This window comes from Mustela putorius, unplaced genomic scaffold, assembly GCF_011764305.1.
Source record: "Mustela putorius furo isolate JIRA1106 unplaced genomic scaffold, ASM1176430v1.1 tig00000224_pilon_pilon_pilon, whole genome shotgun sequence".
NCBI classification, from domain to species: Eukaryota; Metazoa; Chordata; class Mammalia; order Carnivora; family Mustelidae; genus Mustela; species Mustela putorius.
The window spans coordinates 36,896,933-36,913,185 of NW_025421321.1; the positions used below are offsets into that span (position 1 = coordinate 36,896,933).

A 16,253-nucleotide genomic window follows, 5' to 3' on the forward strand; every position below is an offset into this window, starting at 1 on the left:
CTGTTGGCATCCTAGAGGTGGGGTTAGTGATACGTGTGCCAGTTTCCCAGTGACTAAGCAGTGAGAATACTCACTAAAGCCCACTCTAAAAGGGAAGCCTTTCCAAACACAGTCCAGGAAAGTTCAATAGGGGAAATTATATGTCACATTGTAAGGGTTTTAGCAAGAGTTATTGAAAATTCCAGGTCAAAGTCCAGAGAGAACTGGTTTCCCGCTAATCCATGAAACGTGATTTCTGTGATGTGTTCATGTAATATTTCTCATTCCCTGATAAGCTGTCTCAGCAATGTCACTCCCCTCATTTGTACTAAAAGGTCGTGGCTCACATTCCCAATGTCAAAAAACTCTGCAACCTCTGAAATGTAGAGTAGTTGAGGCCAATAATTTACAAAGTTCAAATATTTTTATGTATTTTTAGAGACAAATACTTAAAAAAAAAACAGCCATGAACTTTTTGTAGCAGCTTGATTCTTTTTATGTGACCAAGAGATAAATTTAAAGTTTCTGGTTGACCTGGTAATGAAGTTGTCTATAGTACTGTTAATCCTGAGGATAATTAAAAAAGTATGAAAAAAGGATAGGTAGTGGTAGTAGTTATGATTTTTCTTAGGTGATGTCTGTACATGATGCATTTTACCAACACCCTCAAATTAATATTTAGAAATGCTCATACTTCATACAATGAAATCCAATTAGCGGTCCTTGGGAGTAGACATTGTTATGCTTATTTGATAGGTTTCTGTTTATTGTAACAGTATGGGCAGCTATGGGCAGACACTGTGATGGGAAACATAAGTAGGTCACCTCTGGGGTCCTCACCATAACTCTGTAGGGCAGAATTTGTCATCCACGTCTTGTTTTTCAGGACTGGAGGCTCAGGGAGGTTGACCAGTGGGCGGAAAATGGCAGCACTAGGGTGTTACAGAGTGGGTTTTAGTTCTAGCGCTCACTTTGAGGCCCCAGGGCTTCTGTCTCCAGGTAGGGTCGAGGAAGCAGGTGATAGAGAGATTAGAAGGAGAGCTTAGGCCTTGATTTTCTGATTTTAGGGCTCATTGTTTATCTTCTTTTTTTCTTTTTAATTTATATATCTATGGTTCAAAAAAATTAAAATGAGAAAAACTATGTATTAAGAAATCTTGCTTCCTTTGCTATCTCCATCCATTCCATCCTTCCTCACCTTTATTTGCTTCGTATTTATCCTTCCAGTGTTTCTTTATGCAAACAGATATGAATGTAAATTATTTACTTTTTTATGCAAATATATTCTCTTGCTCTCTCTTTCTCCACACACACACACACACACACACACACACACACACACAAGCGTGCACACGCACACACACATACATCTACTCTTTATCTTGCATTTTTCCATGTAAGAGTATATCCTGAAGATATTTTTATGTCAATACATGGATAGACCCCTCATCTGACCAGGTTGCAATTAATAACCTTGACCATGCTTCATCTTATACTTGAGTAGATGTAGTTCTGGGATAAATTCTCAGAATAAGGATTGCTGAGTCAGAGGTTAAGTAGATTTATGTGTAATTTTTATTAAAATTGTCAAATAGAGGTTGTGCCATTTTATATTTCTACCGTCAATGCACAAAAGAGCCTGTTTCCTTATAGTTTCACTAACAAAATGTATTTTCAGATTTGGGGAGGTGTATTATTGATAGATGAGAACTGATATTTCACTTTTTTTTTTTTTGAGAGAGAGAGAGAGTGAATGCATAAGTATATATGTAAGAGGGTGTCGGGGGACAGAGGGAGGAGGAAATCTTCAGCTGGGCCTAGAGCTCAAGGTGGGGCTTGATCTCATGACCCTGAGATCATGACCTGAGCTGAAATCCAGAGTCCAAAACTGAGCCACCCAGGCACCCTGATATTTCAGTAATTTTAATTTTGATTTGGTTTTTTTTTTTTTTAAACAATGAGAGAAGTTGAACATCTTTTCTTATGTGTAAGGATTCGTTGCATTTTTCTTTCCGTCTGTGGATGGTCTGATCTTATCCTTTGTCCATCTTTATGTTGGTTGTTGGTCTTTTTCTTGTCAATTTTTATGAGCTTTTTATACGAGAGAGTAGCTCGTTGTCCATGATATGTATTATAAATGTTTTTGCTGGTGTGTCATTTCTTTTTTTATTTTATTTATGGTGATTTCTTTGTTTTATTTTTGTTCTTTTTAATTTGGGGAGTCATGGAAACTTACGTAGGTTAAATTTATCACAGTTGTATTTCATGGTTTTTGGATTTTGAGTTCTAGTTAGAAAAGCCTCCTCATCCTAAAGCTATGAAAAAATCCTACTTTAAGACTCTCTTACCACTAATAGACAATTGATTTTTAGAGCATGAGTTAGTTCCTTTCAGTGCAATATCCTTTCGGGAAAAAAAAAAAAAAAAAACACCATGCAGATAATCAATAATGTGATGAATTAAGAGATGGTCTTCTCATTAAGAGTTTCACGGGTGTGCAGCCTGGAGATTCTTTCTTTCAGGTTGCTAATCCTTATCTTGGGAACCTGACACATGGTAAAAACCCATGTGACATCCATGGCCATTTCTTTCTAGACCAGCGACTCGGACACAACCAGCCCCACCGGACAACGGCCGAATGATGGGTTTCTGGAAGAGAGCAGTAAAGCCCCCAGGGAAAAGCTAGGTGATTGGAAGCTGCAGTCACGGAAAAGGACTCAGACACTCCCTAATCGGAAATGCTTCTTGACATCAGCGTTTCAAGGTGCCAACAGCAGCAAAGTGGAGATCTTTAAAAATGAGTTCTGGTCACCTTCCTCAGAGGTAAAGGCCGGGGAAGGGCACAGGAGAACGATGTCTCAAGGCGTGCCCCCCTGCCCAGACTCCCAGCGGACTTCCACCTACGATAATGTCCCTGCCCCGCCCTGTACCCCTGGGGATGAGGCAGCTGCTAGCTCTTACCAAGCTTGTGATTCCAAGAGAGAAACTCTTGCCAGCTCCACCTCTGAAACTGGGCCTGGAAAAAAGAACTCTGGGGAAGAGGAACTTGAATCCTTGCAGAGGGTGGTCCAGGAGCTGCAAAAGGAAATAGAAACACAGAAGCAAACGTATGAGGAACAGATTAAAAAGTAAGTCACCTGTGAGGGGCCTTGGGCAATCACTCAGCTTCCATTTTCAGAAGCAACAGAAATTGTTCTCCTCTGCTGAAGAAGTGATGTTAGAAATCTTGAGTTTAGAGAATGCAGTAATCTATAGCAGTTGGGTGTAATTGAGGAAAGAGGTAGAGGGAATGATGAGATGACTGCGGTAGTAAAAACTCTTTTAAGTTTTAGGTTAAATTCATGAAAAAGTGAAGTGTGTAGCTTATGCAGCTTAAACAGTTTCCAAATCATGATTCTTTAAGGGTCAACATGCTCTAAAAATTAAGAGGAACTTTAAATTTTTCCATAGAAATGGGAGTCATCCCTTCTGAAAATGTTTACTGAGCACCTACTGTGTGCCACACACCATCTCAGCTGTTGGGGAAGAGCACTGAACAAAACAGACAAAAGTCTCCGTGCTTATAGAGTTTTCCTTCTATCAGAAACAGAGAATATATATATAAGTAATTAAAATATATGCTATGTTAGATGCTGGAACATGCTATGGGGAAGATAAAGCAGGGCAGAAGTTTGGGAGGTCCAAAAAGTGGGTTCCTATGTTAAACAGGATAGTCAAGAAGGCTTCACTGAGAAGGTGGCACTAGGGCAAAGGCCTGAAGAGATGAGGGCATTTGTGGGGGAAGAACAAGCCAGGTAGGGAGAAGTAGAGATGCAGAGGGTGTGGAAGGGAGCAGGTCAGTCTGTTCGGGCATTGGAAGAGTGGCAATGGGCTGGAACAGTGGGGAATAGCTGATAGGAGAGAGGGCAGATGAGGGCAGAAGGCCTTGCCAGCCACCTTAAAGCCTGTGTGAGGCAGAGCTTCCAGCCAGATCTGCTTAACTAAACCTTCACCAAATCACTGGCTTCTCACTGAGCTCACCTTCCCCCCCCCCCGCCCCAAGGTGAATGGAAGGCCAACACGGAGGCTATTGCCACAACTGTCATGCACATCCCTAAGGTGCTTGGACAAAATGTGGCCTCCGGGGTAGATAAACTATTTTCTTGAAATCTTTTTCACACCATTGACTTTTCATGAACGTAAGCTCAATCCAGCTTAGCCCATATGAACACAAATCATGACGTAGTAAAATGCGAACTAGTGGGGCTTTCAAATTATGGGTACTTTTTCAGTCCATTAAGGCTCAGACACATGAAAGGAAGACTTTGTGAGCCCTGATTCCTTGTTTCCTACATAGAGGGCTGCCCGTCTAAAAGCAAAATGGAGAACCTTTGTCTAAGGACGTGAAATCAGTAATTTGTAGGACGACAACCCTCAAGTGCCATCTTGTCTGTGGTGTAAGCGTCCCAGAGGAGTTTCCTACTGCGCTGTCACGTGATGTCACTGGCAGGGTAGGGCGAGCCCAGCTGCCATGGAGGGGCCTTTCCTCCTGCATGGAACCAAGTCCTCTGAATTCACCCATCAGAGGGGTCCCCCATCCTCAACAGAGAGAGGAGACTTAACAGTCTATAACGCCTGCTGTGAGCTTCGTGTTTCAGACACACCTTCTCATGTAATCCCCACAGCAATGCTGTGAGATAGATAATTATACAGAAGAAATGGGGGCTCGGGTAGTATAAAAAGATTCCTTGGGGGCACACGACTAATCATCAGTAGGGCTGGGATTTGAACCGGGTCAGTCAGGCTCCTGAGCCCACCCAGATTCCACCTCTCCACCAGCAGCAGTGGTCAAAATCTAGCAGCAGTTCTCTCAGTTGAGATTTCTCCCAAAGCAAGATGGAAGCAAGTGTAACCTTGGAGAAGAAAACTGGATTTGTAAGAGAGGGCCAGAAGGAACGAGACTAATTTAGCTGTAGGAAGAGATAGGCAGGGGAAGGCAAGGTTCCAAAGAAGGGCCATTACCTGGAGAATCAGCCGAAGCCCCTGAAGACAGGAGCCAGGCTGGGGTCAAATGGGAACTCAGGTTTCTACTAAAAAAAAAAAAATAGGCCATTTGGGGTGGGGACTGGGTGCTGGACAAGGAGGTAACGCTTCACAGAGTGAAATTCTGAAGCAAATTTCCAATCAAACAATCTCCCCACAGTCCTGAAATTTCCTCTCTGAGCTTAAAAATGGCATTGTACTCATTCGTAGGAGTTAATTCAGCAAGGCTTGGAAGAGCAGGGAGCACCTGTGACTAGACTAAGGTTTGGGCTAATAACAGGGAAACTTCCAGGAATTCAGATACCCAACAGATTCTTCACCTGGAGCAGATTCAGAAATGAGGGTGGGGCTGCCATGGCCCCTGCTCCCAAAGGGAAGCTCCTGAAGTTCTCCAAATCTCCTCCCCGAGGAGGTCTTAAGAGGAGAAGGCAGCACTGCTACTCTCCCTGGGAGCAGGATGGGCAGGCAGTCATGTGTGCACAGGTGTTGGGAATCTGGAATATGGAGCTTCAACCTCCTATCAGCATTTCTGTTGCAGGACATGTGCAAGGCACTGTGGAGGTGGAAAAAAAATTTAGATATAGATATAGATATAGATATAGATGATATAGATAGTGGTTCCTTCTTTCAAATACTTAATTATCCAATAGAAGATACAAAACATAGAACAACATGAAAAACAACAACACAGAAGATGTTATAAGATCGTGTTAAATGACAAGGGGGAGCGCCTGGGTGGCTCAGTGGGTTAAAGCCTCTGCCTTTGGCTCAGATCGTGATCCCAGGGTCCTGGGATCGAGCCCCACATGGGGAATCTCTGCTCAGCAGGGAGCCTGCTTTCTCCTCTCTCTCTCTGCCTGCCTCTCAGCCTACTTGTGATCTCTGTCTGTCAAAAAAAAAAAAAAAAATGTCAAGAGGGGGCTCAGACATGCCCTGGGTATTCAGGTTTACTGGGAAGTCCTCATGTGGGGGGTGGAAGTTGGATATAGGACTTGGGAGGTACAAAGGAAAATGGATAGTATGTGAGCAAGGGTGAAGGGAGAGTCTAGAGCTCATGCCCCGTTCTTTCATTCTGTTATTTCCTTCCTTGTAGCCTTGAGAAGGAAAATTATGATGTCTGGGCCAAGGTGGTGAGGCTCAATGAAGAACTGGAGAAGGAGAAGAAGAAATCTGCAGCCTTGGAAATCAGCCTCCGCAATGTGGAGCGCTCCCGGGAGGATGTTGAGAGGAGGAACAAGGCCCTGGAAGAAGAAGTCAAAGAATTTGTCAAATCGATGAAAGAGCCCAAAGCTGATGCTTGAGGGTTCCAACCATACCATGAAGGCAGCCTACAGAGGCTCACCCAACACACTCCCTTTCTCGGTGCTACCTGATGACTGAGAGGCAAAATTACTCCCTAGGAGGGAGAAGGCATTTGAGGAGAAATATCACTTTTCCTGGTGAAATAAACCAATGGAATTGGCAGGAAGATGAGGGTGAGCAGGGACGTGTGAGGACATCCATGACCTCTGTGGCTGTATTCAAAAGGATTGCATTATTCCACTGTAGTCTCAGGCCGAGTGAAATGGAACTTTCCATGCTGGGTGACTATGTCCAATGGAGACATTTGAAGCAGGCCACATCCCAGGACCTGGCAATAGACTGGCCCCAACCAAGGCTGGACTGAGGCATTAGTTCTTTTTTTTTCCCCCTCTGGGGAACAATTCATCTAATCAGATGGTCTCATGATGGCCTTGAGACACAGGGACAGAAAATGACATTTAGCTTTCTTGTACTCACCTGTGGTGAGCTGGTGAGCTGTGCTTTGGGGGCTTCACCTGCTGACCAAGGCCCCATTTTGTACCCCCTTCCATGATGCCCACTCTCTAGGGCTGGAAAGTCAAAATTATTATTAGACTAAGACAAAGTGAGCAATAAACTTTGTATTTATGAAGGCAAAATTGATGAGAAATCATATTCAAATAAAGAGAAAGAAAGAAAGAAGAGAGAGTGAAGGAGGAAAGAAAGAAAGGGCTGTTGGTAAACCTTACAGACACGTTTGAGAGCCTTAGTAAAAGGTGCCCCTTCCTTGAGGCAGATGCACTCCTCTCCCGGCACATGGCTGGGTGAGCAGGGCCTGGGCTGGATTCCGGTCCTGCCTTTCCATGGCCACAGTTGTATACTGTGGGCCTGTGAACAGAGGCCTTCTCCCCATGGTGGCACTTCCTTGGAGGCTGGTTTGGGGGTTTTAGATAGCAATAATCACGATAATATCCTGTTTCACTGAAATGCAAACGATTTCACTCCTGAAAGGGACCAGAGGCCCTAGAGAACAGCTGGGAGAGGGGCCTTTGAGCAGACAGCTGATTTCTCCTCCTACATTAAGGAGCCTAGCTGAGGGCCCTGGTGAGGCCCCACGCCTCACTAAGTAGGAAAGAGGGCTCTTTCATGGCACTTGTCATTGTTCTAATCAGGTGATCGCCAAGCTCCTTTGACCATGTACTCCATCGGAAGAAAATACTTGAGCAGACACCCTCTAATAGATTGCTTTACTTAGAAATCACATACAGGTACTACTACACGACTCTATCATACATATCCGAAAACACACACAGGACAGACTTTGAATAAGGATGAGACAGAAACACATATAAATAGATGTTCTCCAAGGTGCCTTGTGCTCTGGAGGCCACCAGTCCGATTTCCCAGCAGACGTTTCCCTGTGCTCGGTGTCCAGGTGTCAATCCCATTGTTGCCACACGTTTACCTGAACTCCTGAAGCCACCTGGCTTCCTCAGAGGTTTGAGATCAAAGGTTACTGCGATGAGAGTAACCCGGCGCACGTTTCCTCCCTTATTCCTTTTTATCCTTTTGTTTTCTCTTCTTCTCTTTGTTTCCTCTGCTCTCCTTATTTCTGTCCCTCTCCCTGTGGCCATGACACATGACCCACAGAGCAAAAGGTGCAGACAGGAGGGTCAGTGTGGTTTAGTCCTGCCACACCCACCACCAGCCGCCAGACTGCTGGAGGGCAGGGGCAAGACCCAGCACATTCTCTGGGAGATGAGTTTATAGAAGACTGGGGGGAAAAGGAAAGGGGGTGATTTGGCACCTCATTAAGTAAAGCAATAAAATATTTGATTTCCTGGGGCTTGTTTCCTAATTACAGAGAGGCAAACATGGAGACACTCGTTGAACACCTAATTTACACCGAGGAGAGTCTGTAGTTCTGCCGGGCGTAGGTTCCTCACACTGACCCTCTAGGGGCTGAAACCAAGCGGAGGACGGAAGTAACCTCAGAATTCTAAAGGGAACATTTGCTCGAAGGTGCAAAGAGGAGGACCTGAAGTCTGTGTTTGGAGGTCAGTGTGGCAGGACCTTGCTGGGGCTCGGAGCAGGCACTCAGGCTGAGCAGAAGGGCTGCATTCGAATTCCAAGCTCCTCCTGGCCAGATGACACCTCTTGTTCTATTCCTTCCACCAGGGCCATGAGAGAACACAGCAGCCACTGGAGTGGCTGTTCCTCCTCATGATCGAGGGGGCAACCGGCTGGCTGGAGGGGCCCTGCTTCCTCCTCTGCCGCTGTCCATAAAAGGGGAATACAAGAAGCAGGAGTTTCTCTATACCGTAGACCCTGTGAGGGCATAGAAGGGCTTGCAAAGATCTGGGGTCTGATGCCACTGGCCTCTGTGCCCCAAAGGCTCCGTGTGAGGCAGAGCATGGGAAAGCTCTCGGCTTGGTCTGGATTCCGAAGCCAGTCTTTGGAAAGCAGCTCACAGAGACAGACCTGCGTCATCTGTGTTCTGTTGGCTCCCACCTCCCCACATGGTGGAGGGGCTCGCCATCTCGGTGGTGTTTCTTTTCCATCACTCATCCCGTTCAGGAGGATGCCACCCACCTGATGCCTTCATCTCTGGGGGTTAGAATGTCTACACAGGAATTGGGGGTCGGGGCGCAAACCTTGAGACCACAGCAATTCCCTTCTGGTGAATCTGGGTCAGAGTCTGAGGCCTGGAGTGGAACCCTCCTCACGCAGAGCCTGGGCAAAGGATATAAGCACCAAACATTGTTGTTGTTGTTCTGTTCAATTCCTTAAGCCCTGCTCAACAGCCTAGTCATTCCATTTTAAAAAGCTCAAAGCTTGGAGACTCTGAGGGAGCTCCAGGCTGTGGAGATGGGCAGACGAGGAGCCCCAAGGAACTGCGGCTGTTGGCCGGGCTCCCAGGGCTCAAGACAGGGGATGTGCGCACACGGACGTCGTGTAAACTTCCACATTCCACCACTTCCTCTGCAGATACCGTCCGTGGTCAGGCCGCGGCTTGCCGGGGACCAGAGAGATCACTTAGAGGCCGCCCCTGCAATTCAAACACGCTGCCTTTACAAGAACTGCACCTGGGCTTTCCTCCCGCTGGACGAGGCCCCAAGGGTGGAGGTCTCCTCCAGCTACTGCTGGAGGAAGCCAGGCCGGCCTTTGGACGGCGGCAGAAGAACTGGAGTTGGAGGGCCGGTGGATCTGTAAGCTTTCCAGGGTGGCTTCAGACGAGGGGTGCGTGGAGAACGCCCACGCCTAGATGCATCTTGCCTTGGAGGCGCAGAAACTAACTTAGAAACCCCCCTGGGCTTATCTTATCTAATCTGTTCATTTAAGGGCTAGGGAAACTGCAGCCTGAAGGCAAGCTGAATTGCCGGTGCTCACATATCAGTGCAGAAGAGGATTAAAGTTAGGGGACTCAGGGATTCCTCTAGCCCACTATCTAGTGATTCTCCACTTCTGTCGGGGAGTTCTTCCCCCCAGGCCATGACCACAAGGTGAAACCCACTGAATGTCACCTGCGGAGTCTGTCCGGGATAGAGACCCAGCCTCACCTTTCGGTCACAACCAACGCTTGGCTCCCAGGATGCCATTTCCACCTACTTTATATGACTGATGCTGTTTTAAGACAGTGGTTCTCAGTCTTGGCTGCACTATAGAATTACCTTAAGGAGATTTACACAAAAAATTGTGATGCTTAAACCCTACCCCATGTCAACATGTCAACTGAATCAGAATTTTGTGGGGGGGTGGAGTCTAAGAATTTTTTCCTTAAAAAAACTTCCGGTTAATTCTAATATGCAGACAGAATTGTTAAATATGGTTCTAAAACTGCTAAGTTTGACACAAGTCCTGATGAATGATAATATTAAATCTACCTACTCCTTTTTTAAATAAGATTTTTTTTATTAGAGAGAGAGAGTGTGTGCAGGAGAAGGGGGATGGGGGTCGAGGAAGGGGCAGAGGGAGAGGGAGAAGCAGACTCCCCGCTGAGCAAGGAGCTGGCACAGAGGTCAACCCTAGGACACTGAAATCCTGACTTGTGCTGAAGGCAGACCCTTAACCAACTAAGCGATCTGCTCCCCCCGCCTTTTTTTAAAGATTTTTTTTTTTTACCTACTCCTTTTTTCTTTTTTCTTTCTTTTTCTTAAAAAAGATTTTATTTATTTATTTGACAGACAGAGATCACAAGTAGGCAGAGAGGCAGGCAGAGAAAGAGAGGGAAGCAGGCTCCCCTGATGACCAGAGAGGCCGATTCGGGCTCAATCCCAGGATCCTGGGATCATGACCTGAGCTGAAGGCAGAGACCTTAGCCCACTGAGCCACCCAGATACCCCTAGCTACTCCTTTTTTCTATCCCCAGTCAACACTACACATTCTCTGTCCTCCCTACTTGCTGGTTTATCTTGTGTTCACTCATTTAGAATAAGAAATGCTTAAGAGAAAGTAAAATGGATCTTCATTACATACCCATTTTTCAGAAGAGTAAAACTGAGCCCAAAGTTGTTACTAAAAAAATCTCAATATAACAGTAGTTTAGACATGAACAAATTCAAGGAGCCTGAGATTTCTTTTATATATGGGAATGCTCTGAACTTGCTTTAAGAAGGTCAGCAGTTGACAGCTTCATTAAAAGAGTCCCAAGCATGGCTCTGATTAAAACCATCTTCCTTTCAAACTCAGATTGAGAAAGCTCTATCAGGAACCTTTGGGAAATTAACCACGAATGTGTTATATCTGGGAGACCGCCATGAAGCCTCCATTAATCATTAATACCATCTTTATATTAGTTACCTGGTTCCAAGCAAAGAGCTGTGTCATGGGAGAATGAGAGCCTGGGTGGGTAAGATGGTTGTGGGTGGAGGGAATAGTTTGGTGGGGGGGAGCACAGAGCACACAGTCTGAGGTGGGGTGTGGGGACAGGGCCCTAAAAGGGGAAAGGGGGATTTAAGTAGCAGCCTGCAAAGCTGGTTTGCCCTCAAGCAAACCTGAAGACTGGTCAAAGTTGGCCCTCAGACCTCCTTTTCCGGTCTCTGTCCTTAATTAGTACCACCATCAATATCATAACTGCTAACTATCATTCATAAGCAACAAACACCATTTGCTTTCTGTCAGACGCTGTGCCAAGCACTCTGTACGTGACGTGATAGGCTCTTTGGATTACGCGCTACTCTACTTATTTCACAGGTACGGAAATTGAGGTTTCAATGTAGCAGAGCGAGGGCCCGAGTCTATCCAGTTCGTTCGATGCTATGTCGGCCTTGATCCCATGTGGGGAAGGAATGTAGAATAGAAAGCTATCTCTAAGTGGTGATGAACTAAAATAAAATTTCCAAGGACTTTTTTTTTTTTTAAATATAAAGAATACTGGTACAAATCCAGGAAAGGGCCCCTCATTTTGTTCTGATTCAGCATCAACGTGGAGAAATCTCAGCAGGCAGATGCCTTCCCCACTGCCCCGAGTCACACCTGCCTGCTCGTCCTGAGGGTGGCTGGCGGCCACAAACCACGCCAGGCCTTTACCCCATTTAGGGTCCCACGTTGTGAGCTCTACACTGGAAAGTTCTCGTGGGAGTAACTCCAGGATCGGGGTCCCCCAAGAGTGTCTGGCTCCATAGTGCTGCAGAGGGAGTGTCTCAGACCCCCTTGCTGGCTCTCTTCTCACATCCTTCACTCTCTTTTCCATTTAGAGACAACTTATCTCTTTGCATGAGCTGAAAGGGAGCCCTCAAGTGGGCTTATTGGATAACTTTGAAGGACGTACTGCCCATGAGTCCTTTTAGAGAGAGTAAAAACCCTCTTCCTAGTCCACGTAGAAACCTTAGGGAGTCTGCATGAGTGGGGTGGTGTTGGTGGGAGGAAATACGGACACAATTCCCATCCTTTCCTCAACTTAAGACGTGTCGTAAGTTAAATACAGGCTCTGCCCTGTGGATGTTTACAGGCGGAAAGAGCTCATTCTGCCCAGAGGCTTGCAGCTTCTGAGTGTAAGGCACAGAATATCTTCAGCTTGCTTCGTGCGGTCTGATTGCTTCCATAGCACTCCCAGGGGACTGGTGAGTGGAGCAAGGATCAATACGTGACTCCTTGGGAAGCAGGGCCTGTGTAATGATGCACTTACTTAGACTTGCCCGCTGCCTCTTGCATTTCACCATTCCTGATTCTTAGCTAAGATACAAAGCCCTCATTTCCCTTCGAAGTCACTTGTTCCTGACTGTGAGAGAGGGCAGCGGTTTGCCTGTCAGTGTCCTTTTAGGGAAAAAGCTGGGGGAACACGCGGTCTAGCTCAGCTGGCTGGGTAGACATCAGACACATTCTGTGGGAACTTGAACTGATCACCAGGAAGCAGGTGGTCTGGATTAGGTATTGTGTCTATTTTCAGGCTGGATGTTACCTTCAGTGGAAATCCAACCCCAGTCAGAAAAAGCAAACACCATGCTCCACCATACTGAGTTTGCTTCCTTGTTGAAATGCTGGTCATTTATTAATGTGAAACTCATACCCTCAAAATTCCAGCCATAATGTTCATTAAGATTTCTTATGTTGGGTTTCACAGACTCCGCTGAAGTCAAGTAGGTACACATCAGTGGTGTGTCTTGCCATTCATGCTACTTATGTAGTCACTGACAGTCACCCTAGTATGTCTTTCTTGCTCTTCCGAGAGTGTTGGAATCTATCTCCCAAAGAATCTGAGGGTTACTGGACAAGCACAAACTTGTAAATCACACAGCATCTGGCAGCGCACACAGCATCTGGCAGCGGTCATGCCAGTCTTGAGAAAGCTGATCTCTGTGCAGTGATAATATAGACAGTTGTGTTGCCAATGGTAGCTTTACTGTGTTTACATTGTGTCTACAATGATATCTGCAGCACATGTAAGCTGAACCCAAGATTTAGCAAAATGTTGCAACACTTTAGTCTTCCTCTTGCCCTTGAGTGTTTTAGAAGAACTACACTTGAATAAGGACATTAAAAAAATGCACTTGTTGAGGGCTTCCTGTTCCCTAAGCATGAAATACTCTGCTTTACTTGCAATATCTCTATTAATTCTCACAGCCAGCTATGAGGAAGTTTCTAGTATTACCTCTGTTCTACAGATGAGGGAATGGAGGCTTTAAGAGGTTAAGCCATTTGCTTAGACTCATAGTTAATATCTTCTTTCTGAGAGATCTTTTTTTTTTCATTTGAACACTTTTGAAATTAGTATGTCCAATTTGTGTTTTTCCCAACGCAACCAAGTGATTAACTCCACTATGACACTATCAACCTGGAGACAGCATCAGACCCCACAGTTTAAGGGCTCAGTCCTACAACAAACGCCTCCTGCCCCAACCTTTCAGATGCCAATCGGGGTCTATGCTGCTGGCCAGCTGGATACAGATCAGAAGTTCACTGCACCCCTCCTTGGGTTTGGTTAATTTGCTAGAGTGGCTCACAGAATTCAGGAAACATTTTACTTATTAGAATACTGGTTTGTTGTAAAAGGATATAACTCAGAAACAGCCAGATGGAAAGGTGCCTGGGGCAAAATATGGGGAGAGGGCTTGGAGCTTCTCGGGCCACATGTTCATGTATTTGCCAACCTGGAAGCTTTTCAAACTTCATTCTTTGGTGTTTTATGGAGGTGGCATTACGTGGACACGGTTGATCAAGGCATCAAGCACTGGTGATTAAACTCAGTCTCCAGCCCTTTTCCCCCTCCACAGGTAAATGACGAGACCAAATGTATGGACCACTGAGTCGGTCCTAGTTCTTGCTATCCATCTTCTTTCCCAGCATTCCCATTTAAGTCGTTATTTTTATTTTTCATCTAGCATATGGTTTAGTTCCTATAATTTAAATGCATGTGTAAAATTTGAAGTTAACAATGATCATGACAGCAATAATGGCTAACATTTATGGGGCGCTGAATATTTTCTGCCAGACTGTTCTAAGTGCTTTATTTGTATTAACAGAGTTAATCCTAACAAATCTCTCACAGCTAGATAGCAGCATCCCCTTTTCACAGCAAAGCAATTTGCTTCTGCTTTTGCTCCTGCCTTTGACTGTGGCTCTGCTCATTGTCTCCCGTTTAGAGGAAAACATTTTTCTGACAGTTTCTAGGGTTAAAGATGGAGCTGGGGCAGGTTTAGGGCAACGCTAACACTTCAGAAAATCTCCAGTAATTGGGTGAAATGCTCCTGTGACAAATTGGCTTTTGACAAATTAGTCCGCTTTCACGTATGAATAACCACGCCGATGGGGCCAACGGGAAACAGATTTACTAGAAACCAGGGTGGAGTGCGGAGGGAGGCGAGGGCGTAAGAAAGTTCACACCTGATGGGAAGAGCATCAGGGCAAGGCAGAGGCATGGTCCTGAGTCACTGAACTAAAGGCCTGGCTTGGGGCGGAGGGGGTTGGATGGGGCAATGGTCCCCAAAGACCCCAAAGACAGGGTCAAAAGGGAGAGGGAGTTCACCATGAGGAATGGGGGGTGAGCACCGCTTGCCTCTGCCATGTGCAGCTGTACAGCCAAGGGGGTGAGCACAGCCCCTCTGTACTCCCCTGAGCCATGTGCTCTGACTTCTCACCCGAAGGAAGGGGGACCTTTCCTCCACACGAAGGTACAGTCAGCTCACTAAACTCAGAACCTCAGGGCCTTGACAGCCCAAAGTGAACAGGACTCAGCTTACTCCAAGGAGCCAGAGGTGGCCAGGGGACTCTCCAACAGACGGTCACAGTGGGGCAGAAATGGCAGCGGAGCACCCTGAGGAGGAGGAGGAAGGTCAGGCATGCCACCCTTGTTCCAAGGAACTCAGAGACAGAGGAGATAAGAGGGTTCTTAGATCTCAAGAGATTTCCCAAGAAGTCCATCTTAAAATAGCTCTTTATTAGTAGATGAAGCTGTCATTATTATTAATATTACTTATGGCAGATGAGAAGCTCTTTTTATAGATAAAAGAGTTGATATTGGGGCACCTGGCAGTCGTTTAAGCATCTGCCTTTGGCTCAGGTCATGATCCCGGCATCCTGGGATTGAGCCGCTAGTTGGGTTACCTGCTCAGCGGGGAGTCTGCGTCTCTGTCTGCCCCTCCCCCTCCGCTTATGCTCTGTCTCTCGCTCTTTCTCTCTTGAATAAATAAATAAATAAATTTTTAAAAAGAGTTGATATAAAAAAGATTCAGTAACGGAGAGAACAAGTAGGCTGAAACTTCCCATTCTAAAATGATTTCCTTTCGCTAGTCTGGGTGGTGGACGGTACCAGTCAAGTTTAAACAGGAGTATTATCTCAGAGGAGTCGTTCCAAAGTTGTAATTATTTACCTCAAGGGGTCCTAAACGTCTTACAGTGCTGCCACACCGCTCTGCCTTATAAACCTTTGCTGGCAGCAGCACCAGCTCAAATACCTTCGCTCGATGTTGGGGGCACTTAGAGAACATGGGACGCTTGTGCATGCATACACCCTTGGTCTTCGTGTTCCTCCATGGTCACCCTGTGAGGCATCACCTTCCTCACCTGTGACCTGGGATAATGTGGGAGACGTGTGCTGCCCACCACACAAGACGACCATTAGGACCGAGTGGGGTGATGTGTGCACACACATGAGCCAGTAGCCTGAGTATTAGAATAGTATTACTACTACTCAGTAGTAGTAACATATACCACTGCACTTCATGACCCCCCCAGAACAAGGAATTCTCCTTCAAGCAGGCTTTGTGCCCCATGTGGTTGTTGATATGCTGGCTCTCACAGCAAGACTCGCTACCCGGCCATGGTCTCCCAGCAAGGCAGACTTTCTCCCCAGCTCCTCTGAGTACCTGGGGCTTGAGGATGAAGGTCCAGGCCCCCAGTGAAGGCATTTGGGCCTCCCGATGCAGCCTGAGAAAGCAAGCTGTTGACGCATGTAAAAATCACAAGAGGAAGTTTCCAGTCCTTGACCCAGTGTGCCCATGAGGAACTTCTGATGCAGGCATGTGCTCACACAG

The 16,253-nt window shown here is 46.1% G+C and overlaps 1 protein-coding gene across 2 annotated transcripts in view; it reads left to right on the top strand.

Moving 5' to 3' along the window:
* Positions 1 to 6,941, top strand: part of ARHGAP25 (Rho GTPase activating protein 25) — an 85,509-nt gene extending 78,568 nt beyond the window's left edge. For both annotated transcript variants that reach the window (XM_004742102.3, XM_004742099.3), the window contains 2 exons: positions 2,575 to 3,107; positions 6,095 to 6,941. In XM_004742102.3, coding sequence (XP_004742159.1) covers positions 2,575 to 3,107; positions 6,095 to 6,302 — 741 coding nt within the window. In that variant the 3' untranslated portion in view covers positions 6,303 to 6,941. The remainder of the gene's footprint in view (positions 1 to 2,574; positions 3,108 to 6,094) is intronic.
* The last annotated feature ends 9,312 nt before the right edge of the window (positions 6,942 to 16,253 follow it).